Below are 27,691 nucleotides of genomic sequence, written 5' to 3'. Positions count from 1 at the left end.
ATGCAGCCTTTTCTTGCAGGCACAGGCTGCTGGGCACAGCACTGGAGGAGCTGGTAGTCAGTGACTCCCCACTTCCCTAAGGGCGGTGGGACTCGGGCTTTGGATATCAGCCTGGGGTGCTGGGCTCTGACCGTGGGGATTTTGGCTCCATTCCCCGACTCTAGGAGCCTGGGCCCTGCCATCATGCACCAGCTTTGGGCTTTGTTCTCCAGCCACAAGGTTTCAGGCTACAGCCCCCCACGTCTTCCCCCGAACTCCCATGCAGGGAGTAGTTTGTCCCCAGACTTAGTAGAGCCGAGTAACTCTTCTGTGAAAAACAATATTTGTGCATCACGTTTCACAACAGACTAGCCAGCGAGAACTAAATGCCAACGATTTCGACGTGCACGTGGGCATATTTGTCTTTACAAACACTAATTAAATATTTTAGGAAAAAGGTGGGAACGCAACCACCAGCAAGTGCTGGCAGCCACACTCTGGGGTCACCAAATTGGGAGTCTTAAGAACCCCTGCACAGAGCAGCTAGCACCCGTGATGTTCTCCTGGACAATACTTGCTAGGAGTGTCCTCCCGCTCGCCTCCTGGAGTGCCTGAAGCTCAACAGCTCAGGAAAGGCACGCTCTCTTTTAGGCATGGAGACCGCATTTACCCTAGGCAGGTTTCAATATAAACACCAGGGAGCCTGCAGCAGAGAGGCATTAAGAAAACAGAAAGCATCAGAGGTCATCCAATCCAGTCTACATGGGAGCTTGATTTGAAGAAACATCTCCAGCCTGGCCCTGAGGCATTCACACTCCAATGGAAAGTTTAAACCGGTTTTGAAATGCCCTGCAGTATTAAGCATGCACCTAAAGGTTTGAAATCTAGAAGCCTCTGTTAATCGGCTGAGCCTTAGTCAGAGGGCGGGGCTATCAGGAAGGCCTGGGCTTATCAAGCAGTGAGTCAATGACCAGGGAGCTTTGCGAACAGGAACAGGGAATTTTGAGAGGGAGTTGGGAATGGGCCAAGGTACACTTGCCAGTCTTTGTAGGATTACTTGCCCTATGGGCGGGTGGCGTATGTGTGCATTTGGTGCAAAGAGCTCCTGGCCCTCAGAGACCGCGTACGGGCTGTGGAGGCCAGGGTGGCTGAACTGGAGGAGCTGAGGGAGTCCGAGAGGTACGTAGATGAGGCTTTCCAGGACACTGTAGAATTGTCCCACCTCCGGTCAGACAGCCCTTGCACTGTTAAGGAGGATGAAAGGCTCAGGGAAGGAGAGCAGTCAACAGGAGCAGACCCTCCTTCCAGATGTTGGTGTATCCTCTTGCACTGAGGTTACCTCTCTGGGAACTCCAGTCAGTAGGAAAAGGCAGTTGTTAGTAATGGGAGATTCGATCATTAGAAATGTAGATAGCTGGGTTTGCGATGACCGGGAGAACCATATGGTGACTTGCCTGCCTGGTGCGAAGGTTGTGGATCTCTTGAAGCATCTAGATCGACTCATGTGTAGTGCTGGGGAGGAGCCGGGGGTCGTGGAACATGTAGGTACCAATGACATAGGGAAGGGTAGCAAAGATGTCCTGGAAGCAAAATTTAGGCTGCTAGGAAAGAGACTGAAATCCAGGACCTCTATGGTGGCATTCTCGGAAATGCTTCCAGTTCCACGCGCAGGGCCAGGTAGGCAGGCAGAGCTTCAGAGTCTCAATGCGTGGATGAGATAATGGTGTAGGGAGAAGGGGTTTAGCTTTATAAGTAACTGGGGGAACTTTGGGGATAGAGGGAGCCTATACAGGAAGGATGGGTCCACCTAAACCACAGTGGATCCAGACTGATGGCACTTAACATTAAAAAGGTCGCAGATCACAGAGCAGTTTTTAAAGTAAGAGATGGGGGAAAGCTAATTGGTGGAGAGGAGCACATAGATTGGACAGTCATCTCTTAGAGGAAAGTCTATTGATAGAGATTCTCTAGGTTTTAGTCAGGAGGAGAGGATGGAAGAGCATAAAGTATGGGCCAGATCAGACAAAAAACATTCACATAAAAAAGAATCTGACATCAGAAAAGAGCAGACAAATAAACAGTGACAAGTTTTTAAAGTGCTTGTACACAAATGCTAGAAATCTAAAAGATAAGATGGGTGAACTAGAGTACCTCGTGTTAAAGGAGGATACTGATATAATAAGCATCACAGAAACCTGGTGCAGTGATGACAATCAATGGGACACAATCATTCCGGGTACAAAATATATCGGAAGGACAGAACAGGTCATGCAGGTCAGGAAGTGGCACTATATGTGAAAGAAAATGTAGAATCAAATGAAGTAAAAATCTTAAATGAATCAACATGTTCCATAGAATCACTATGGATAGTAATTCCCTGCTCTATTAAGAATAAAACAGTAGGGATCTATTATCGACCACCTGACCAGGACAGTAATAGTGACTATAAAATGCTAAGGGAGATTACAGATGCTATCAAAATAAATAACTCAATGATAGTGGGGGATTTCAGCTATCCCCATATTCACTGGGTACATGTCATCTCACGATGAGATGCAGAAACAAAATTTCTTGATAACTTAAACAACTGCTTCTTGGAGCAGCTGGTACAGGAACCCACAAGGGGAGAGGCAATTTTCGATTTAGTCCTGAGGGGAGTGCAGGATCTAGTCCAAGAGGTAACTATAACAGGACTGCTTGGAAATAGGGACCATAATATCATAACATTTAAAATTCCTGTGGTGGGAAGAACACCGCAGCAGCCCAAGATTACGGCATTTAATTTCAAAAAGGGAACTATGCAAAAATGAGGTTAAACAGAAATTAAAAGGTACAGTCAGTAAAGTAAAATCCCTGCAAGCTGCATGAACACTTTTCAAAGATACCATAAAAGAAGCCCAATTTAAATGTATACCCCAAATTAAAAAACATAGAAGAACTAAAAGAGCCACCGTGGCTTAACCACGTAAAAGAAGCAGCGAGAGATAAAAAGGCATCTTTTAAAAAGTAGAAGTCAAATCCTAGTGAGGTAAATAGAGAGCAACATAAACACTGCCAAATTAAGTGTAAAAATATAATAAGAAAAGCCAAAAAGGAGTTTGAAGAACAGCGAGCCAAAAACTCAAAAGGTAATAACAAAATGTTTAAGTACATCAGAAGAAGGAAGCCTACTAAACAACCAGTGGGGCCCCTGGACAATCGAGATACAAAAGGACACTTAAAGATGATAAAGTCATTGTGGAGAAACTAAAAGAATTCTTTGCTTCAGTCTTCATGGCTGAGGATGTTAGGGAGATTCCCAAACCTGACCCATCCTTTGTAGGTGACAAATCTGAGGACTTGTCACAGATTGAAGTGTCATTAGAGGAGGTTTTGGAATTACTGATAAATTTAACAGTAACAAGTCACTGGGACCAGATGGCTTTCACCCAAGAGTGAAAGAACTACAATGTGAAATTGTGGAACTATTAACTATGGTTTGTAACCTATCCTTTAAATCAGCTTCTGTACCCAATGACTGGAAGATAGCTAATGTAATGCCAATATTTTAAAAGGGCTCTAGAGGCGATCCCAGCAATTACAGACCAGTAAATCTAACGTCAGTACCAGGCAAATTAGTCGAAACAATAGTAAAGAATAAAATTGTCAGGCACGTAGAAGAACATAATTTGTTGGGCAAAAGTCAGCATGGTTTCTGTAAAGGGAAATCATGTCTTACTAATCTATTAGAGTTCTTTGAAGGGGTCAACAAACAGGTGGACAAGGGGGAATCCAGTGAATATAGCGTACTTAGATTTCCAGAAAGCCTTTGACAAGGTCCCTCACCAAAGGCTCTTATGTAAATTACATTGCCATGGGATAAGAGGGAAGATCCTTTCATGGACTGAGAACTGGTTAAAAGACTGGATACAAAGGGTAAGAATAAATGGTACATTTTCAGAATGGAGAGGGGTAACTAGTGGTGTTCCCCCCAAGGGTCAGTCCCAGGACCAATCCCATTCAACTTATTCACAAGTCATCTGGAGAAAGGGGTAAACAGTGAGGTTGCAAAGTTTGCAGACGATACTAAACTGCTCAAGGTACTTAAGACCAAAGCAGACTGTGAAGAACTTCAAAAAGATCTCACCAAACTAAGTGATTGGGCAACAAAATGGCAAATGAAATTTAATGTGCATAAATGTAAAGTAATGCACATTGGGAAAAATAACCCCATCTATATCTATATCTATATCTATATCTATATGGATGGGGGCTAATTTAGCTACAGTTAATCAGGAAAGAGATCTTGGAGTCATCGTGGATAGTTCTCTGAAGACATCCACTCAGTGTGCAGGGGCAGTCAAAAAAAGCAAACAGGATGTCAGGAATCATTTAAAAAAAAATAAAAAAAAAGATCGAGAATAAGATGGAGAATATCTTATTGCCCTTATATAAATCCATGGTACGCCCATGTCTTGACTACTGGGTACAGATGTGGTCTCCTCATCTCCAAAAAGATATACTGGTATTAGAAAAGGTTCAGAGAAGAGCAACTAAAATGATTAGGGGTTTGGAACGGGTCCGATATGAGGAGAGATTAAAGAGACTAGGACTTTTCAGCTTGGAAAAAAGAGGAGACTAAGGGGGGATATGACAGAGGTCTATAAAATCATGAGTGGTGTGGAGAAAGTGAATATGGAAAATGCTTTTACTGAATATTGTATTTATTTGCAGTGCGCTATGACATAAGGGCTCGGTGGGGAGCTGAGGTCCCACTGTGCCATGTGCTGCAAATGGAACAGAGATGGTTCCTGTGTCAAAAAGCTCAAATCTGAACTTGTGATGTACGGCCATGTCCCTTTCACTGGTTTCTGACCGCCTTAGCGACAGGGGTGTATCGAGACACTTCCACATGCTCATTGTTCCGAAAATTAAACAAACAGTATTTTTAATGGAAATCCCCAAGCGCCATGGTGACCCGGTGGATGTGCAGAATCCGCAATGAACATATGGTTTTCTAAACTGAAGCCTTAAGTTTACTTGCATTATTTCAAAACCTATACAATCTAGATTTCTCAGCGTGTGATGTGTTGCAAGCTTCTTGGGGCAAGGACTGTGGCTTTGTTATTGGATGTACTCCTGGCCCTGGGCCCCCGAACTATGATTGGAGCTTCTTGGGGCTAGAGCAAAAATATTCAGCTTTGCCATCCTCTGCCTTGGAAGCATGAATACAAATGGTTTTCCCCACACCTGAGCATAATCATTCAAGACATGCAAGGTTTCTTGTGCAGAAACCTCATTGATGATCTAGTGGTATTAGTCTAGGCGCCAGACGATAGCAGTCCGTTTCAATTGCAGCTCTCTGTATATAATGGAGAGTATACAGAGAGGATTAATTCAATAATCCATCACAGATGTCTCAGCATTTATTCCTGTGCTACATACAGATAAAGAGTTTGTTTGTAAACAGTTACATTTTGCCTCTAGCATCATATAACAGGTGTGAAGTTGGCAATGATCTAACAAGTTTCCCTCTGTAACCTCTTTGTATGCATACGGCCTACTAGAACACTTACCCAGCATGGCCTGGGTCCTTCAGGGCAGAGGGTTGGCTGTGTGGGGGTGAAGGAGTCAGGGCAGGGCTTTGAAGATGGGGGGAGCTCAGGGCAGAAGGTTGGATATGTGGGAGGGTGAGAAAGCGAAGGTTGGGAGAAGCTGGGGTGGGGAGGGGGGAAACTCAGGGCAGGGAGTGGCCGCTGGCTTCTCCCTGTAGGTGGCCCAGGGCAGCAGGGACTGCACACCCTCCTGGGATGGGGGCTCTCTCCCTCCTCTCTGCTCCCTCAGAGGGCAGGGATGGGGACAACAGGGGCCGTTCCCCAGGCAGGGAGCCCCACTTACCTGGTCTGCTGGCAGGCAAGATGGTGGAGCCCAGTCCTCCTGGCCAATCCCTTGGTGGTACAGCTACCCCTAGTGATCACCCTGCAGGATAGCCCCCCAGTGGCCACTCCTATCACATCCCACTGAACAGCCCCTCCCTCTCCATGTTCTGGAAAACATTTCCATTCCTGGCACTTCCAGTTGTCCTGGCACAACCAAATCCCAACCTGGCTTTTAAGTTAGGAGAAGAGGAACAAGACTCACATGCAGACAGACACAGATACACATTTCTAAAATATACGTGTTATGGCAGATTGCCGGCCAGCCAACTGCACCATGCTCGCAAATATGTTAAGTGCCCTGAAGCACAACCACACACTTAGCGGGCTCAGTCTTGTTATCTGGCTCCTTTGGATGCATGTGTTTTGTTTTGCTTCTTTACGAAAGTGGCCCGTAGCATAGAACAAACATCTGCTTAGAGCTCAGAAAGCAAAGCCTGAGCCGTGAAGTAGATTTGAATTTCAAACATACTCGTGATTCTGCTTCTTGGCTGAACCCAGGGCTCAGGCATTTTAAGAGCTGGTGGAGAGGAATAAGGAATGCATTTCTGGATTCATGATCTCAAGGGTGACAACTTTGAAAGCATTGGCCTGACTCTACTCCTGCCAAAATCGGGGAAGCAGGTATTTGACTATGGTCTTCAACAGTCTTAGCCTAGCAAAAACAAAAGCTAAGAAGTGATCTGGCTGCTCTCTATAAATACATCAGGGAGGTAAATACCAGGGGAGAGCTATTTAAGCTAAAGGACAGCAGGTTTTCGGTTAATCTTAATGGTCACACGTACCCCGCCCCTTACTGTATCAGAGGCAGCAAGGAGGGGAGGTGGAAGCTGGTGTCCATGGGTTTTTAAGTTGTCTTCCCATGTGTACTGGCTCCTGTGAAGCCTCCTGCCCCCTCCCTCCCGGTGCCTCTCACAGAGGTAGCAGTGTGCGGGGTGGGGGAAAAGGTGGAAGCAGTGCTTAAAAGCTGGTTCCCCACAAGCACCAGCTCCTGCAAGCTGCCTCCCCCTCCCCCACACTGCCTCTGATAAAGAGGCAGCATGAGGGGTGGGGGGAGCAGGCAAGAGCCGGTATGCGTGGGGCCAGCTCCCTGCATGTGCCGGCTCCCATGGTGCCACCTACCCCCCACACAGCTGCCTCTCTGAAGGCAGTGGGGTGGGGGAGCTCCCTGCGAGCACCAGGTCCCGCCTGCCCCCCTGCACGTAACTGCTAAAAATGTCAGCGGTTACACACGGACACAAATGCGCGATTTTCAACATTCCTACTGCGCCTGCGGGGCTTGTGCGCGCCTGGGGGCCACTGACCACTCTGCCCGGAGCCTGGAATTGCTGCCTGAAACCAAGTTCCAGAATAAGGTTCTGGAGTAGCCTTTCAGTAGGAACTGGGCGGGGGGAGAGAACTGGTTTTCAGCTGGAGCCTGATAAGTTCATCAGCAGGATATGGCAGGTGCCCTGGGCCAGCAGGGGACCAGCCTCTTCAGGATGCAGGAGACTCCTTCTGGACCCATGTTCTTAGAACCATAGAGCTGGAAGAGACCTCAGAAGGCCATCAAGTCCAGACCCCTGCCCAATTAAATCAACCCAGCCAGGGCTTTGTCAAGCCGGGACTTAAACACCTCTAGGGATGGAGACTCCACTACTTCCCTAGGGAACCCATCCCAGTGCTTCACCACCCTCCTAGGGAAATAGTTTTTCCTAATATCCAACCTGGACCTCTCCCACCGCAACCTGAGCCCATTGCTCCTTGTTCTGCATCTGTCACTACTGAGAACAGCCTCTCTCCATCCTCTTTGGAATCTCCCTTCAGGAAGCTGAAGGCTGCTAACAAATCCCTCCTCACTCTTCACTTCTGCAGACTAAACAGACCCAAGTCCCTCAGCCTCTCCTCGTAGGTCATATGCTCCAGCCCCCTAATCATTTTGGTTGCCCTCCGCTGGACCCTCTCCAATGCATCCACATCCTTCCTGTAAAGGCAGCAGAGGACCGGCCTCTCCACAATGCAGGAGGCTCCTTTTGGACCCACGTTCTCAATAGGCAGCAGAGCCAGGTGTCTGCTTCTGGAAAATTTTCCCTCTTGCCCTGCAGTGTTGTGCAGAGTCTAGACACGGGTCAGAGTGACGTGCTAGGCAAGGGCTGTCCTACAGACACCCCCGGGCTGAAGTCACCACACAAAAGGTGGCTGGCATTCTTTGTGAACCATTTATCTAATGAAATTTGGCAGGCTCCCTGCGACACGGTTGCTCACAAATGGCTGTATAATTTGAGCAGACTGAATGATGGTTGAACAGCTGGCAAACAATGTGACTTTTCTGTTAATATGCAGAAAATGTATTCATGAATAAATTCTCTCATTATCCATATAAATGTTACGGTAATACATGGAGTCCCAGATGGGGAGCGAGGAGCCATTGTGCGAGGCGTTGTAAAGAGGGGAGACACGGTGCTTGCCCAGAAGAATTGACAGTCGAGTATGGTATTCAGACAGCTTCACCTGATGCCATTGCTAGCCACCAGTTACCTTCAGATCCCTGTGGACTATGGGGGTTTTACACTGGTGTAACCTGGCCACGGCTTCACAGGTGTCACAGAAGATCTGCAAGACTTCGTTCTCCGTGAATCCCGTTTGCAAGCGCTGGTTCATCAGGTTCACCACCTGGCCTCCTGAAAGGAGAAAGCAACACAAATTAGATCTACACCTACTGCTAAAGCACGCAGTAGTCAAAAGGAGCAGTGTTTTCCAAAGGGACCCAACATGCTTGGTTTTCAACTGACTGGTATTGGAGGATGTATGACCTCATGGTCCAAGCCTAATCCTGGGAACTAGAAATTCTCTCCCTGCGGCCTCTGGCATCTCACTTCAGCATCCAACTTCACCTCCTGCCTTATCTGTAAAATCAAGCATCTTATGTACCTACCTGTCAGGAGGTGCCACATGGAGAATTTATGTTTGGAAAGTGTTCAGAGATTAAAATCAATATCTATTCTTAACGCTCTTAAGTGTTCACTAAGTGTCCCTCTCCACATCTGCACTAGGAAAAATAACTGCAACGTTCAAACATGTTTCTGATGAAACAATGTTCTTGTATTGTCCCCTGTAGACATACAACCCCCACCGGATTAAAGAAGTCAGTTTTAAACAAGCTAAACCAGGAGTTCTCAATCTCCAGTCTACTGTACCCCTTTCAAGAGTTCAATTTACTCTCATACTCCCAAGTTTCACCTAACTTAAAAAGACTACTTGCTTACAAAACCAGACATAATTCAAATGTCACCTCTCTATTTCTGAAAAACTGCTCACTTACTCATTTTTGCCATAAAATTATAAATCAACTGGAATATAAATATTTAGTTACCTTTCATACAGACCATGAATTGTTTATACTGCTGAATGAACTATTTACTGAAAGTTGAGTCCGTACTGACTTTGCTATGGTTTTTTTTTAATGTAACCTGTTGTAAAACTAGGGAAATATCTAGATGAGCTGATGTACCCCTGAGAAGACCTCTGCATACCCACAAGGGTATGTGTAACCCCGGTTGAAATCCACTGGGCGAATCATAGTCCACCAACTATTTTTGTCCATATATAGGCAGAACAAGACACACACACACCCCATCCAGATCGTCTGACAAGAAATATGTCTAAACCATGAATTATTTTGTGATGTAAATGGGGAGGGGGAGCTTAGTCAGAAAACAGTGTTACAAGTTAGAGTGACGGGTGATTTTTGGTACCTCAAAAAGGCACATCCAGGTGTGTTGAGCTGAGCACCCAAAAATCACTAGTTACTTTTGAAAATCTCAGACATAAAACCTGAGCAAAGGAGGAAAGTCGTGTACGTCAAACACCAGAAGGTGTTAAACCCACTGCTGCACCGTATGTTATGCTCAGTTTTAAAGGGTTCATGCGCTTGCATCAGAGATGACCCCTACATACACAGGCAGAATGATGGAGTCGTGAGCTCTCTTTGCCAAGGAGGAAAGCAGTGATAGCAGGAAATTGGAAATGTTTTTAATAGAATTGTCTCTAAAAAGCTTAGAAGCATTTTCCACAGAGGCGATCGAGACAGACATGTTCAATACCACTGTTTTCATGACACTGGGGGGCAGCTGGTTGAGGGTCTTCTGTCCCTTCATCATTGTTGGAAGCAAACCCTCACCCTTCCCTCTAACAGATGTCTCTACACAGCTAACAGATGTGGAAATTGCATCCATCTTTCCCCTGAATAGCTCCCTGGCAGATTCCTTTCAGGCTTGTGGCAATCAAGTCCTCATCAGAGCCTCACTGCTTGACAATGCTCATGTATCAGTCTGACCTGGGGGTTATTCCGGAGTCCTGAAATCAATATCGTTTAGCCAGAAGTTACTCTATTCAGTCCCTTACCCCCCCACCTGGCACTTAGCTTGAACAACGTCCAGCCCACTAGAGGTTTTGGGCTATCTGTGGTTAGAATCATTTCAACTCTGGTAATTTAGAAACTGACTCACATAATGTATTCAAGAATAGTGATAGAAATGTAGCCGTGTTAGTCTGGTGTAGCTAAAACAAAAGACAGGACTATGTAGCACTTTCAAGACTAACAAGATGGTTTATTAGGTGATGAGCTTTCGTGGGCCAGACCCACTTCCTCAGATCGAATAGTGGAAGAAAATAGTCACAACCATATATACCAAAGGATACAATTAAAAAAAGTGAACACATTAACTCAGACATCTCCCCTTCCCCACCTCTAATATCATTAACTCACAGGCATTCACCCCTCTCCCCCCCGCATCCCCCTTCTGTTCTGAAATGTGATTTGTCCTTTTCATATGTGTTCATTTTTTTTAATTGTATCCTTTGGTATATATGGCTGTGACTATTTTCATCCACTATTTGATCTGAGGAAGTGGGTCTGGCCCACGAAAGCTCATCACCTAATAAACCATCTTGTTAGTCTTTAAAGTGCTATATAGTCCTGTATAATGTATTCAAATGGAAGATTCATACCATAACATTGAGCAAAGGAGAATGTCACTGTTTAGACTGGTGGCCTCAAGAGGTTAATTCAGATGGAAGCACCAAACGGAAATAAAATATGAAGAATCATTAAGCACAGAGACCTAAGCAAGGGACGTCCTTAGCAGTGTCCCCTCTAATTTTTTATTTCCATGTGCGGAATGAATTTTGTTCTGTGCACCAGTATGGAGATGATGTGCAAGGCATTACCTCCCTGTTGGTGCACATAATACAATTCATTCTGCACATGGATGGTCTGCGGCAGGGTGGGACTGAAGGTGTCAGTGTGGGGGGGAAGGGCTCAGAGTTGGAGAGTTGTGGCAGGCTTTGAGGTGGGGCTGAAGCTCCAGGCTGGACTCAAGGATTTGGAGTGGAGAAGCTGGCTCCAGGCCGGAGGCTGGAGTGGGAGTGCAGGGTCTGGGCAGATGTTAGCAGGCAGGAGGGGGCTCAGGGTTGTGGAGCAGGTTCAGGGATGGGGCTCTGGAGCCTGGTCTACACACGGGCGCGATTTCAAAATAACCCCACACTACTAAGCCCGTTATTTCGAAATCTGTGCTCCTGCTTTCCACAAGGAATAAGGCTGATTTGGAAAGAGCGGCAGTGTGGACGCTCTGCTGCTGCTATTGAAATAACGACTTCCCAGAGTCAGTCCAAGTGGTTACCGCCCAGCGCGTCCCGGAGCGCTACGTCAAGGTAGAGCGTGCACAACAACGGCGCCTGCCTCGGACTCATTTTGAGGCTCCTCCGTAGTGGGGACATGCTATTTCCAGGCAAGGTCAGCATGAGGACAGAGCTTCCCGGTGCTTGTGGCGCCAGCCGAGGGAGGGAGGAATGGCAGCGCAGGGAGCCGCCTCCCCCGCCAGGAAGAGCTGGCCTAGAACACCGGGGATTTATGGGCCAACGCCAGAGGTCCTGAGCTGCAGCCCCACAAGCTCCTTGCTTAATCCAGCCCCTCTCCTCTGCCACAGCCGGGGAAGAGACTCACTCCTCTGGCCCCAGAGAGGCCTCTCCCCCAGCCATGGCAGCGTCACGTGCGGCAGCCCTGAGACCTGGTGTGAGGCTTATTAGGCAGCTGCGCAGCTAAGCGGGAACAGAGGCCCCTCCCCCTTATGCAAATTGGCTTATGAATATACATAAAGATTTATGCAAAATTCATGTGACTCTGGTTTTCCATTCTAGATGTGCTCATGGGGGCCATTAGTGATACTTCAGGAACGTAGCACTCAGACCCGTGAATGGCTTTATGTTTCCCGTGAGCCCAAACTGCAGCTGATCTTAGACAGGTGAGCCTGCAACCTTGTACTGGACTCCACCTTGAATCTCGTACTTCTTGATGGGGATGGGGAGGCAGCACCAAGCGTCCCCACCCTGGGGGAAAGTCTATTTAAGGAGTGGAAAGCAATCAGGTCTTGGTCTCCAGCTCTGTGCCTTGGCTGGGGGAGACCAGAGTTTCTGGCCCAGCAGGACAGGGTGGTAAGGAGCCCCAGAGAGCAGGAAGGTGGGTTAGTGGCTTGCTCAGCCCTCGGGGGGACAATCCCAAGGAGATTTCTGTGATCCAGCCCTTCACACCTGCTCCTAGCCAAGGGAAGGTGCTGGGCTGTGCTTCCATATTGTTATTCTTGTGTGCCAGGGAAAATTGTTCCTTTTATTGTGGGCCAGGATTGTCGACTGGCGTGGTTACGAATTATTCGCCGATGCCAAGGAAGGGTGGGGCCCAGGAGTAATTTTCCTAAAAAGAAAACTACAGAAGTGCTTTGAGAGTTTCTAAGGGGGTTACTTGTCTCCATGAGCAACAAACGGAGCTAAACACTCACCTCGGCAGAAGTCCATCAGGATCAAGACTTCCCACACGTCACCGCTGCTCACCGAGTTTATACTAGAATCAATGTACCCCACAATGTTCTTGTGTCCTGAGAGATCCCTCTGCAAGCAAAGACATGTTCACATCACAGCAGTGTCACATTTTAACAGGTCGATCTGCACAGCACAGACTTCCCAGCGCGTCTAGTTGCTGTGTTAAGGAACAGGTCACTTGGCATTAGCCATCACAGAGAGGAAGTTGGTGAGATTTCAGTTCAGCCTTCGTTGGGTTTCCAGGCCAGCGAGACTGAGGGCAAGAAGTCTTGAACAACAAGCCACCCAGCTCCCTGAATAATGTGCTGTGCCTCTGCCCATGATAATAGCTTGATCCAGTTTTCTCATCTTGCCGATTGAGTGCTCCGGGGTGAATAACCTAGAGCAGCACTTACCTCTGCGCAAGGCAGATGGAGCCAGCAGTAGCCTTGTATAGGACAAGCTCCATTTCCTCTTTGATCGGGGGAGGGCACAGGTTATAAAACTAACCCGTTTATAACGCAGCTCACTCCTGTGGGGAGACTTCATTAAAATGGCTTCACGGGTTCTATATTTAGCTATTTTTGCATTACATACGCTCATCACCTTCCAAGAACTGCCCCTTTCTAGCACCCAGGTTTGCAAACATGCTAAGCTACAACTACCAAAGTGTGTTCTTTCCTTCCGCACAAGCTCATCAGTAACAGACTCTTCACATCAGCTTCCACCTACACTTGCCACCACCCAACTTTATTACCCTCAGCTATAGCCATCGCCTTCCAAGGGTAAGCACAGGTGTAAACAAGGCAGAATTTGGAGCCAAAGGTAATGCACGGTTGCCCTGCAGTTAAGTCGTCAATGCATGAAGTTTAAGCTAGAAGAGAACTCAGTTAGCTCTCCCAGGGCTGCATCAGTTCTGCAGGTCAGATGGGAAGCAAGAGTTTCACATAAACAGATAAAAACACAGACAAGGATCAGACCTGCTGAATAAGGCGTTACCACTTTTACACTGGCTTTTCAGGTCTGACCACATTAAGAGGAGATCGTGCAGATAGTTTTGTTCCACAGGCAACAAAAGGAAGTGGACAAATAAAATGCAAGTGAACACACTTTCTGGGTATAAACTGAAAAAAAAAAAAAATCTAATACAAGATCAGCTGTCAGCAGTACCCACAAAATATTATCTAACGCGAAGGTCATGTCCCCACAGAAGTCATGTGCTAACTCCTGAAACTCCTGTTCAGAGTGTCACAGCCTTTAAGTAACTCACCAGTTATCAGCAAGAAGCTGGTGAGTTAGAGCACTTGCTGTTGTTCTCGGTAAAGGATTCCATCCTTTCCAAAGGCTGCCCCTCATTGGAATTCACAGTGGGATAAGGCTCCAACTTTTAGGGCAAGCTGCTAAATTCAAATCAGGGTTCAGAGGCCCAGAGGGAGGACCCTGGAAGCAGCCCCACCCTGCATTGAGAAACACCCTCTGAACTAGTTGACCGAATGCAAAAAATAACCAGCAACCCAAATTAAAATATACCTGCAGTTAGCCTCCACTATGACCAGCTACTTTGAATATTCCAGGACTGTTCGAGGCCATTACAGGCAGTTACCTTTGTAACAGCTACTCAGCAGACACATGTTCACCAGACATTCTTATCAACATCTGTCACCGACTCCACTCTGAAGGTCAGAGGCTGCTCTGACTCAGATCCATCTGTTTGGATGCTTGCCATTCACACGGTGATCCAGTTCAACCGTGCTAAGCTCAGAGTTGCCTCCTGGGTTTAAAACAATATTTGTTAAGCCCCTCCCCCCAAAATCAGGAGACTCATGGATTTTTTGGAGTCAGATTATAAGAAATATTTTGGGGTTGTTTTTATTCACCCTCTGGATTTTGAGACTTCAAGGTTCTCCTGTTCCACAACAGCCACGAGAGCTAGAGACTTGCTTTGAAAAAGAATGAAAGGGGAAATTCTCAATCGCATGACTCCAGGAGGTGGGGTTTTTTTTTTTTAAGTATTTTTCTCTCACACACCACACACACACACACACACACACACACACACACACTTGCCCGATAGCACCTAAACAGAGCACTACTCCCAATTTCTCCATTTTATCTCTTTTCTTTAAGGTTTATTGAGACACAATCCTATTTCAGGTTCATCCTCTTTTTCCGGCTCATCTTGGTTCAGTCTCTCTCAACAGTCGCTCAATTATGGCAGTTGAGAACTGTACTTGCACTGGTGATTTTGCCACTTTTCTGTTTGCTTTTATGAGAAGCAATCCCATTCCAGGCACATCCCATTTTCTGACCCAGCAATAATTTTTTTTTAAATGGGAAACACGAAGGATTTTTTTTTGTTTGGGGGGGGGGGGGGGGGAGAAAGAAGCGGCTTGCCCCCTTTAAGGGCAGCTATTCCCAAAGGAAAAACTGTTGACCAACCCCACACACCCCCTCCCAGGGAAAAGTTGTTGAGCAAAACAAAAAGAGGACAGGGAAAAGAACTTAAGAAAAAAATAACCCCCGAACAGTTTGCCCTTTTATCAGGAGAGCAGGCATTACCCTTTTAAGGGTGGCCATTTTGAACTCTGTTCTCCGCGGCACACCTCCACTGCCTCGCAGCACATCGGTGTGCCGCAGAACACACTAAGAAACGCTGGTTTAGGAGGACCTCTCAAACAGACAAACTCTAAAATATACAGTAGATATTTATTTCTAAAAAAGGGGGGAAATAAATATTGCAAGACTTGTGATAAAACTACGAGTGCGTGGAGAACACTGACCGCTCATGGTCCCAAATGACATGCCTTTCCATCAGGGTTCCTAATGCCACATGACTTACCATGATCTGAATCTCTCTTTTGCAGACTTGCAGATCGTGCTCATTGTTGACGTACATTCGTTTCAGGGCACATTTCATCCCATTATTAGTCCTCACCAGAAACACGATAGCAAATCCGCCTGCAAGAGACATGAAACAGCTCATTCAGGAACGGAGAAACCCCTTGATTCCCACTTCCAAGCCTTGCCCCTTGGCTTCTGGCTGTTTTCACTGCCTCACTGATGTATGCTGAATAAGGAGGGTATTCTCTGTCACGCTAGGAGAGCGGCTGACAGTATATTTTATCTCTACTTACACGGTTGTTTTGGGGAAATAAGAATCTGAAGAGGCAAATTTTCAATTAGAAAAGTCCAACAAACAACTACTCAAGTTACTTAACATGCCACATGGTCTGTTACTGTGCCATTAGTTTCCATTATGGAGAGGAAATCTGGAATATAAACAGCAACCTTGAGACATGAGAACCACAGACATGAGAACCACAAAATATTCACAGCCTTTACTAAGGGCTTTAACCTGAGTGCATTCCCAGCTTTCAAAGCACTTTAACAAATTGCATTAGAAGCCCAGCTCTTGCCACATGGAAACACAAACACATCTCCTGTGCATTGTTTGACGGCAGCACTTTGAAAAGGATCACACAATTCATTTTGTGGTCATGACTATTAGCGAAGTCACAACCCCTACACCATACACAGCGGCCTTCTGAGGAAAGCCTTTCATCTTGGCTGCCAGGGCTCAGAAATAGAAAGGCAAATGCTTCTTGCTCGGAACGCTGGGATGGGACTAGGAAGACTAAAGGATTCTCTCACCAGAATTCTGAACGTGGCTTTTAGGGATCAAAACAAACGTGGACGGCCAATTGCTGAAATGATGCAGAATGATCAAAAGGGAACACAGCAGCATGCTACAAATGATGGGCCTAGCAGCAGGTTGTGGACATGTCTTTAAGGAAATGCCTGCTATAGTTGAGGCATAATGTATCTGAGCTACTACTCAGAATGTACAACCGGACTTTGTAATTCAGGCCTTCTCTACATTTACTGCTGTGGGAATCGATCTCCCAGGGATCGATTTAGTAGGTCTAGTAAAGCCTTGCTCAATCGACCGCTCTTTGTACCCCCATCGACTCTGGTACGCTACCAGAGCAAGAAGCATAAGGGGAGTCATTGAGAGAGTTTTTCCTGTCCACCCCCCAGCCCTCCTTGCAGTGAGGACAAAGTGGTAAGTCCAACTAAGGTATGTTGACTCCAGCTATGATATTCACATAGCTGGAGTTGCATTCCTTAATTGGCCATTGCCCCCTTAGTGTAGACCTAGCCTCAGTGTCTCCTTTAGCCCACCCCAATTTAGATGAGGCTCCAACACGTCAGGGGCTATACTTAGTACTGAAGGGTATGTCTACACTACCACCCTAGTTCGAACTAGGGTGGTTAATGTAGGCAACCGGAGTTGCAAATGAAGCCCGGGATTTGAATTTCCCGGGCTTCATTTGTGTAAAGCCGGGCGCCGCCATTTTTAAATGTCCGCTAGTTCAGACAAGGAGTAACGGTTCCACGAGGAGTAACGGTAGTTCGGAATAGGAAGCCTAGTCCGAACTACCTAGTTCGTGCCGCGTGTAGCCGCGGGCACGGAGTCCGAACTAGCAGACATTTAAAAATGGCGGCGCCCGGCAATATGCAAATGAAGCCCGGGAAATTCAAATCCCGGGCTTCATTTGCAACTCCGGTTGCCTACATTAACCACCCTAGTTCGAACTAGGTGGTAGTGTAGACATACCCGAAGAGATCATCCATGTCTCAAAGAACTACAATCTAAACAGAAAGGGAGGCAGATTGAGGGGCAGGACAGTATAATGGTTAGAGTGCGAGGAGTTCTGACACATTGCATGGGTTTGGGGAGGTCTCACTGTACCTCAATTCCAATCTGTCAAATAGGGATAATAGTAACTTTCCTACTATTGGGGTGTGGTGAGCTGCATGGTGACTGACTATCATTAACCCCATTTTACAGAATGGGGAAAGAAAGGATGTGTCTGTACAGCACAGAAAAACCCATCCCAGCCGACTTAGACTCATGGGCCTATTTCATTGCTGAGCAGACTGTCAGGGCCCTTCCATGCTGTGGGATCCTACAGCCTGGGCCCAGACATCTATCTACACAGCGATCATATAGCCTCGCAGCCTCTGCCCTGCGAGCTGCAGATGTCTAGTTACTGTGCAGACAAACTGAGGGAACAAGGCAGCCAAGTGTAACTCACCAGCCTGAAGTTAAGCATCTACTGAAATGCTTGGTTGGGTCACAGCCTAAGTGGCTTCTCAAGAACTTAAAGGCAGAACCACAAGCAAACCCAGACCCTGTCCCCCTCAATCACAAAACCCTGTGTGATGTAGTGGGGGTGCTGTCTCCTGTTGTGTTCGCTGTGGTCTTGAATTCGCCATTGGTCTCATGGGGTTATATGTGATCCTATGCTGCTCTGTAATGACGCTGTGTGTGTGTGTGTGCTCGCGTGTGCCTCAGTTTCCCCAGGCCCTGTAGCACTAGCTGCATGAGGAGGGGGAGGCTGGGTGTGACTCACTGGGGAAGTATGTGCAGTCTCTCACCTCCTGAGGCATAGGGGATAGCAGAGAACACCTTGGACCTGGAAGGAGGACAATGGAGGAGGCAGGGTTGCCTGGTGCGGAAAAAGCAGTGGCTGTGGGGGTGAGACAGTCTCAGCTGGGCTAGGAGGAGTGGGGATGTTTTAGAACAAGAAAGGGGATTCAGGGCCCGTAAACCCCCCCAGAGGAATAAGGCTGCATACCCTGGCTCTGGTTGTTAACATTGATCCTAAGCTATGATGTTGTCTCTGGGAACCAATAAACCTTCTACTCTACTGGCTGTCTGAGTGTCACATCTGGCTACAGATGGGGGTGCAGGGTCGGGGGCTTCCTGATGCACCGTCACACCCCGCTATACCGATAATGGAGTAACAACGCACCCACCAATTAGTGCAAGATCACAGCAGTGATGGGGTGGCAGGTCTGCAGGCAGGAGGAGAAGGCAGGCCTTTTAGGACCCTGGCACCACGCAACTGGACATGCTGAGCACAGAATGTGTATAAACATTTTTTTAAAAAATGCATTCTTAGGCACAGAACAGCCTTGTTTAGTAAATTCCCAATCCAGTATGGAAAACATCCCTCCACATGGCTGTGGCTCTAAATTAAACACATTTGGGAGGGTAACCAATTCAAAAGTAAAATTAAAATCTCATCTAATCTAATGGGGGAGGTGGGGCTGAGGAAGTAAAAATAATCCCCATTGCAAGCTCAATTCATAAATCCCGAGAAGCAAGTGTTTCCTCACCTCTGTGTGTGTGTACAGCACCTAGTACAGTGAGGATCTCATTCATGACCAGGGATTTTAGAAGCGGTGGTAATATAAACCCCCAGCAAAGCTGTGCACCCCCGCCAAAGGGACTACGAGAAACAGTCGTGTTCTGCATTCTGGAAGGACTCAGGAACACTCTTTGCTCAGTTCTTGCACAGGGCACAACCCATCTTCCAGTTGGAGCACCAGTCCTGTGAAACATAGGCCCGTTCATGCTATGGAGTCTGCAGGTTCCTTCTGGGCAGGGAAACATCTGGTCATTGCTCCTCACGAAGGGATCGGCAGGAATGTACTTCTCTGTAGCAGGCTCCGAACAGCGGCTAGGGCTGACCCTCCCGGCTCCAAGGTGGCGTTTTCACCCACACATGCTGCTTTATTGATAAGCTAGTGATCTGAGCATGCCCAAGAGCTGATCTCCCTGCAGGTATGCAGCCCTGATCTGTACAGACGCTCATTAGAAAGCCTTTCGCGAACAGAGACCATGCTGGTATGACCTCCGGGGCCAAGATCTACAAGGGGGAGCACCCAGGAGTCAATGTGGCTAAGGAAAGAGCAAAGTTCAGCTTGTGAAATGGAATCAAATTCCATGGCAGCAAGAGAGAAATATGGAATCTTGTGGGGGAAGCCAGACGTTGAAATTCATTGCTAAGATGCCTAAGACAGCTCTTTTAACACACCTGAGAGCAGAACGAAGGCAACGTTTGCTTTTTGTTCTGATGCCGTGGGCGTCTTAAGTACTAAGCCCGTGAAATCACTTATCTTAGACTTCTCCCCCGCTCCCAGGATCTTACCATAATAATGAAGGCCGGCTAAAGGAAATTTCTTCTTCATACAACACACAGTCAACCTGTGGAACTCATGGCCAGAGGATGTTGTGAAGTCAACAACTATAACAGAGTTTTTCAAAAGAGCTAGACCAATGGCTGTTAGCCAGGCCGGATAGGGATGGTGTCCCTAGCTTGTTTGTCAGGAGCTGGGAATGGGCGACAGAAGGTGAAGAAACACACAGTTACCAGCCCCAGGAGAATGGAGTTTTTAAGGCTGGAGAAGCCAACTGGAGACACTCACAAAAGCGACAAAACCTGAACCTATTTCAGCTCCAGAGTCATGAGTCTATTTGCGCGGAGTAGAGGGAGAAATGAGAAAAAGAGCCGGTGGTACGAGCCCACCGCTGTCTCGTAACAAGCAGTACAATGGATTCCACCACTTTACATATTTAGCAGCAAGCATCTCTCTTTACAGGGCTTTCAAAAGGTTTACAGATACAAAGGGAGACAGAACACTTAACTCAGGCAGGCTCTTTGTGAAATATTCATCTTTGCCTGGGATCACTTACCAACCTTATCTGTGACCTTAACTGCAGATACGGAGGTGGGGGAAGTCAATGAAAAATTAAATGGCTTTCATAGAGCACAACTGGGGCTGGCACCAGATGCCTCAGAGCTAGGTCTAGGCAGTGAGCGTATGGGTCATAACCACGTATTGGGGGCCCCATTGTACCGGTGCAGGTTTTTTTCCATTGTTGCATAAAGATGCACCCGCCACCTGCGGAGTAACATTTAAGCATTAAATCACTTGCAGACCCAGAAGAACAGATGGCAATTGGAGGTTTCGCTAAGAGCCCGAGGTGGAGCATGCCCCGCAGATGCGGTTCTAACCAAGGCCAGTATTTTCACAACTAAGTAGTAATGTCCGGGGAAGTGGGGCCTCAATTTTTTGCGTGACCAAGTTGAGACACCTGAAAATGAAGCCCCTGTGAAGTCTCAAGTCCAGCAACAAAGGAAAATCTCAGACCTTCACTGACAAAGTTTGCTTGGCTGCTGCACAGTTTTGGAGAATTTGTTTAAACACTTTTGGCCCTGCTGCCTTCATTTCCACAAATGTCAGTGTCTAAGAAAGCAAGAAGTTACAACCCACTAAGTTAGGCTCTCAAAAGAAACTCTCCTGCAACCCCATAATAGCACATTTTCATTGGAAACACCTTAAGAAAATCAGTTTGGGCTTCTTTTGTTGAGAAGATTTTTGTTTCCCACAGAAAGCAAACACACTTTCTGAAAAAAATTGTACTTCACACACACACACACACACACACACACACACACACACACACACACACACACACACACACACACACACACACACTTTTCCATCACAAAATAGTTGAACAAGAATTTGTGACCAGCTCTAGTCCTATTTTAATTTCAGAAACACAGAAAGTCAGGATACAAATCTCAAGATGGCCGGGATGTTAGACCGCGATTAACTGAAGGAAGTCACATGACCACACAAAATCTTAGCAGTTACGTGACTATTCAACAGTCCCTGGAGATGGTGCCAGCAGCCAGTGTGCTCCCGGCCCTACTCCCAGGAAGCCCCGACACCCTGCACTGCTGCATCTGTATCCGAGGCAGCAGCACGAGGTGGCAGGTGGGAGCTGATCCACGAGGGGAGCCAGTTTAAAAATCAGTTTCCTGCACAGACTGGCTCCTGCATACCACATTGTGCTGCTGCCTCTAACACAGAGGCAGTAGTGCGGAGCAGCAGAAGCCCCCCATCTGCATGGAGCATGTGTCTGAACTCCCTGCAGACAGAGGCTGCTCTGAGGCAGCCTCTCCTGATAGAGGCAGCAGTGCGGGGGGAGGAACGGACAGGAAAATCCACAGGGCCAGCATGTGAGGAGAGCCAGGCTAAAAGCCAGTTTCCTGTGCATATCAGCTCCCAACTATCCCCCTCCCCACACTGCTGTAGAGGCAGCAGCATGGTGGGGGAAGAGGGGTCAGGGGTGGTTTGCATGAGCCAATATGCATGGGGAGCGGTCTTGAAAGCCAGCTTCCCGTGTGTACTTCCCGCTTCTCCCCTCCCCCTCTGTGCTGCTGCCTCTATCAGAAGCAGCAGTGCTGGGGATGGTGGAGGGCAGGCAGATCCATAGATCCGTTGCTTGTGGGAAGGCTTTTAACCTGGTGCCCCACAACACCAGCTCCCACTGATACAGAGGCAGCAAGGGGGGTTGTGCGTGTAGTCAAGAAGATTAACCAAGAAGCCTAGGCTTATCACGTACTCGACTACACATTGCCGTCCCTACATGAGGGCATTTGATCCACCATCAAAACTATCTGGAACTGTGAAGAGCTGAAGGCAGATAAGCATCAATAGACATCAGTTAAAAGTACCCCAGGAAACTGATTTCTAGCCCTACAACTCCTCTGAGAGCCCTAGAGATCTGAAGGGTGCTCTATCCCCATTTCTAACCCTTCACAGTGCAGGTCAGCAATTCCTTCTTGTAGAAAGATAGGGCTGTAGCGGCAGCAGACAAATCAATAATTCTTCTCCCTCTAGGTGCTGATCGTTTGTGGAACGCGCGCGTACACACACACACACACACACACCATACCCGTCAGAGACAGCTACGTTCCCCTAATGCAATTATTCCTGCATGTTGCCCTGCTTATTAAGCTAAACCATTCCTAGAGCATGGTTTCTAGAATATGCAGAAACATTTTTTTGCTGGAAGCGACCAAGCCAACAAGCACAGAAAAGCCACCTCAATTAAACTGACCCCAGTAGTGGAAAGGTAGCAGACAATGGGAGTCTAGAATACATTAGAAAGTTAATTTCTGACCAAGTAGCACAAAAACATGGTCCATGCTTCATGCATGGGAACGACTTCTGTCCGAAGCGGTGGGATTGGTGTCCGTATGGTGGGATTGGCGCACTCTCTCTAGCCTGAGTTCAGAAAGATGGACAGTTTTTTTAGAATTAGCATTAATGCTTCTTACAGCGCAACTTATAAAACGTGCTGTGAAATTATACTCTTGCAGCCTTTCCTCCAGCCTCTTCAACTGACAAGACTGCAAATTCAAGCAATTCAAAAGGACTAGGTGTATTTGCAAATAATGTAAGTTGCCAGAAGAAGGACTTGCCACCCATAACAGCGGAAAGCTTCTCTCAATAGGAAATTAGTTCTGATTTCAAAACTGTGCAGAAAGAATCTTAAAACTCAATAGACTATTGGAACGTATTATGCTTGCTATCAGTCAAGAAACATGTACGGGCCAGACTCCATTCAGAAGGGCTTAATGAATTTTAAGGTCAGAAGTGTCATCACATCACAGGCCACAGAAAATGTGATTAGCCGTGTATTGAGCCTAATTTGTTTGGCAAAACGCATATTGTCTAGAAAGCCATTTGGAGACATCAAAATATGGAGACTTCACCATGCCCTGGGCAGTTGGTTCCAACCGTAATCCACTGTTAAAAACGTGTACCTTGTTTCTAATTTTAAATGTGTCTGGGTTTAACTTTTAGCCTTTCATTTTTGTTATGTGTCTTTCTCTGCTAAATTAAAGAGCCTTTTAGTACCTGGTATTTTCTGCTGGGGAAGGAGTTTATACACTGTCATCTCGAGCTTTTGGATAAGCTAAACATATTGAGCTCCTAAAAGCTCCCGCAGTTGTAAGGCGTTTGTTTCCAGCCCAGGTTTCAAAGTTGTTTCCATCCACCTTGTTGCATGCACAGTGCAAGTTTACTACGAAGCTCCATCAGCATCCCAAGAATGCAGAGATCTAGAGCTCCGGAGCATTACCTGGCTGCCAGCAGACTCAGAATGAAAAGCACAGACTAAGAGGCAGCAAAGGTGATAGACCACAGCACAGAGATATGGCGATGCAGTAGAACACTGATGATGTTTGGGGTTTCCCCTCAACACGCCCAGCTGCTATCCCCAGAAAACCTGCAAGCCCCAGAACAAAGCTACCCCAGAGTGGAAGGCTACTTGGATCAAAACGGACCATGTGGCATCCCCATCACAGAAAGGTTTTAAGACCAGGCTGGATGAACACCTGTCAGGGACAGTCTAGATTTATTTGAAAACAACAATCGGTCTGGTAGTACTTTATAGACTAACAAAACCTGTAGATGGTTCCATGAGCTTTCATGGGCACAGCCCACTTCTTCAGATGACCGGAATTTTTTTGGTCCTATCTCGCCACCAAGGGCTGGATTTGTAACTTCAAGGTCCCTTCCAGCCCTACATTTCTAGGGGTCTAAGTCACGGAGAAGCTCCCTGTTCACAAGCGCTAAACAGCGCAATTGCACCTGAAGTCAATATGAATTACAGCTCCTCCGAGTCAGCACCAGTGTAAACTAGGCCTCTTCTCTTGGCTAAGGCCAATGTTTGGGGTCTCCCCTCGACATGCCCACCAGGCAGGGGACCGTTTTAGCCAAACTAACAGCACACAAGAGCGCATCGCCCAGCCAAGTGACAGCTCTCCCAGCAAAGCCCTGCACATCACAAGGAAGTGACGGAGACCAATGGCTTGTCTACACTGGCAAGCTATTGTGCTGTAACTTTCTTGCACGGGCAGCAGTGTAGAAGAACCCGCCTACTGAGCTCAGCATGTTAAAGTGCTGGTGTAAACAGGCTCTTGGTGCTGTTAACCCCCCTGCCCGGGAGATGGAAAGATGCCGTGACCACACTGAACTGCTGCCGCGGTTCATCAGAGATGGTCAGGATAGCGGCTTTGATTCAGAATCGTGAGATTGTGACTGGGGCACTGGTTCCACATGTAAGGCAGAATGCCAGCTGACCAGTCATGAACACCACTTCCAGCAGCACTTTGGTTTTACTAAAAGCCTTCCACTCCAGCTAGACTCTCCTAGCACGGCCCCGCGCAGGCTGAAATCAGAGTAAGACATGGGCACATTTAAGACTGTCAACAGGAAGCCATCGCTACATATTAGATCTCTTCTCCAGAGGAGAGGCATTGAGTTGGGGCTATTCTGTTATCAGCATCTCGTAAATGCCCGCCTTAGAAATACAGTTAGCCAGAAAACAACACACCAACTTTCCCTCACTTGCTGTGACAACGGACTCTGAAACGCAGGTCTTGCCTTTTTAAAAAAAGGCCATTTAGAAAAATCTGAGTGTTTCATCAGGTGGACAAGGGAAGAATAGTACTGCAATGGCATCATTTTAAGGTTAGCAAGCGTACATGATGCCTGGTCTGGCCTACACTTTCATTGGCAACTGTGGAATAAACCAGTTTAACAGAAAAACAGTCGTTTTTGAAGGGCTTCTCTTTTTTCCATGGTTACTTTTGGCTTTTCAGTGAGTGGCCGATAAACGTTCCCCAGGTTTTGTTTCAGCAAGGTACTAAAGGCAGTAACAGGGCAGCACAATGGATTGCTGAGAGTTTATCCTGGCAGCTTCAAACTGCAGTGAGGAGTGATGCTGTTCAGCAGAACAGGCTGAGGAAGTGAGCTGTGCCACTGAGCAGCTGGACAGCAGCCAGCGCAGCTTTAGTTAGACATTTCCAATCGACTTCGTGGAGTCTTGTTCCAGCAGCGTTACTCAGCAGAATTAGAATACAATGGCCCAGTTTCCCAGAGGTGCTGAGTACACATGCATTTCCATGGGAGTTTTGGGTGTTTGGTGGCTCTGAGGATTAGGCCACTGATACTACAGACTAGGAGCCAAAAAAAAGTGTGGCTACCTAGGACCACATGGCTACCACACACTGTGGTCACTCAGAACTCCACAACAACAGGGAGGTAAGCAAGACAATCATCCTGAGCTGTAACAGTAAGAAGATCATGGATTTTAAAAGGGGGACAAAGTCTTCATGCTTCAGGGCTTAAGCTAATTAAGGGTCAGGAAGAAAGTTACCCTGGGAGCAAATTACCCCATAGCCATCCGCTTCAGGGTTTCTTGCTCCTCCTTCCCAAACAGGTGGTGCTGGCCACTGTCAGAGCAAGATACTGGACTAGCTGGGACCACTAGTTTTAATTCAGTATTGTACTTTCTGTGTTCCAGATTCTCAGGCTTCAGAAATCCAGCCCTCTAAATCTGAGCAGAAGGCGGCAATATATGACGTATGGCACACAGTTGAGCAGCGACACACATACACATGTTCACGACACTGTCTAGTTAGTGGGATCTTTACTGTGTTGTTAGGGTGTTACGTTTAGAGAAGAGCTAAAATGAGCTTCAGTAAGTTCCTTCAAGTGTTTTACTTTAAGTTTTGATCTCAGAAGAGGGAGCCTTGGGGCACTGGATTTTCAAAAGGTTAGTTTCCTATGCTCAAAAAAAATTTCACAGTGAAAAAACCACCACCTTGCAATACAAAGCATTAGAGCACCAGTGCAATATTCCTACCCACCACAACCAAACTGATCACATGGGCTCACATGGGGAAAATAAAACATTATAAGGCACAAAGTCATTGGCAGAGTATGTTCCCTCCATCGACCATGCAAGTTTTGTTGAATATGGATCTAATCAACTCCTTCCATTTACTTTGTACATTGTGCTTTCCAAAGAGCGGATATTTACGAAACCTATTTTGTTTCCCTCATTTGCCATAGAGAACCCCTGAGGCATTAGAATTTGGCCTGGGAATCGTATCATTTTAGGACGACAACCACGATTTTGCCCTTCGTGCCTTTCAAGCCATATGCTGTAAAACGGGAGGCAGGACGCTTATCCCCAGCTGAACAATGGGGGAAGGGCCCAGAAGAGTGAAGTGATTTGCCTAAGGAGTCAGTGGCAGATCCAGAAAGACTAGGGATGTAAAATCCGGTTTGAAACATTAGCCGGTTAAATGTTGTGTTTAATTAGGATCCTGCGAGGGGGGGGTGGAGGCTGCTCCAGCCCAGCTGGAGTGACCCCCCTCCCCAATGCAGCGCGGTGGGCCCAGCCAGGCCGAAGCAGCCTCTGCCTATATCGGGAAAGGGCTGCTCCAACCCACTGGTTAACCAGTTACCCAGTAAGGTTAACCCTTTACATCCCTAAAACTGACTTCAGCAGAGAATCTGATGTCTATCACAACACCACTGAAGTCAATTCAGCCCAGGAATCCAGTCTCCCCGGCTATTATAAAATACAAGCCTGGTACGTGGATTTCATACAAAGAAGGGGAAGCGCAAACAAGTGGCAGGGGACATCTTATGTTTCCAGCAGCAAGTGGTTTTTATTGAATTAGGCTGAGCTATATTTACCCACCACTAATTAACACAGCTCTTTGCTCAATTACACTGCTCAGCCAATGGGCTCTGGTTACTTTCATTGCCCATCACGTACCATTCAGAGAAAACAAGCGCCAACCTGAGTTCTCAAGGTTTCTGGAAGACAGAGAGAGTCTTACTTGGTAGTAATTCAATTGATCTTTTGCTGTAGGAGATGAAAAAATCAAAAGCACCCATCCAGTGTGCTGCACGCACACAGTCCACACACGCACACTCCTACCTCATTCAAAGGAAACAGACCCATCAAGTCATTCCAATCAAATCACATAACGAAAGCGACAAGAACAAACTGACTTCTCCACACACACACACACACACACACACACACACACACACACACGCCCACCCACCCCGCTCCACTACACAGTACCCTGCTGCTCATGGATAGGATGGAAAAGGGGGGCCCACTGGCATGCCCTAAAGGCCGATGAACTTAGGCTGTTATGGCCCCGAAGAGGAAGCAAATCCCCATGTTCTAGGGGCCCCAACACAGACTGCTCTGCTGGCCTTAAATTAGTTTTACTAACAGGCCTTCAGCTCAGCACTTCATGGAGAGAGAGGTGATATCCTAGGCCAACAGGTGCCAGGCCTAGGCCAAGCCTGCGAGGTGTAAGAGCCGAGTTCTGAACCCACCTCTTTAGCAGGCAGCATAGATCCACCCCAAAACCGAGGTAGAAAGGCACTGCTCCCCCCATCAGCGCTCTTCTGCTGACCTTCCTCGCTCCAATTCATGC

General features: G+C 47.1%; 1 protein-coding gene across 16 annotated transcripts in view; it reads right to left on the bottom strand.

Moving 5' to 3' along the window:
- The window catches only part of AAK1 (AP2 associated kinase 1), a 129,166-nt gene that overhangs the window by 67,836 nt on the left and 33,639 nt on the right, over positions 1–27,691 (bottom strand). For all 16 annotated transcript variants that reach the window (XM_006119088.5, XM_006119087.5, XM_006119084.5 and 13 more), the window contains exons 3-5: positions 15,565–15,683; positions 12,707–12,815; positions 8,412–8,554 (exon numbers count right to left, since the gene is read on the bottom strand). In XM_006119088.5, coding sequence (XP_006119150.3) covers positions 8,412–8,554; positions 12,707–12,815; positions 15,565–15,683 — 371 coding nt within the window. The remainder of the gene's footprint in view (positions 1–8,411; positions 8,555–12,706; positions 12,816–15,564; positions 15,684–27,691) is intronic.

This window comes from Pelodiscus sinensis, chromosome 28 (genome assembly GCF_052426305.1).
Source record: "Pelodiscus sinensis isolate ZL-2025 chromosome 28, ASM5242630v1, whole genome shotgun sequence".
NCBI classification, from domain to species: Eukaryota; Metazoa; Chordata; order Testudines; family Trionychidae; genus Pelodiscus; species Pelodiscus sinensis.
Note: the sequence above shows the minus strand (reverse complement) of the source record. Positions and strands in the feature narration are given on the sequence as shown.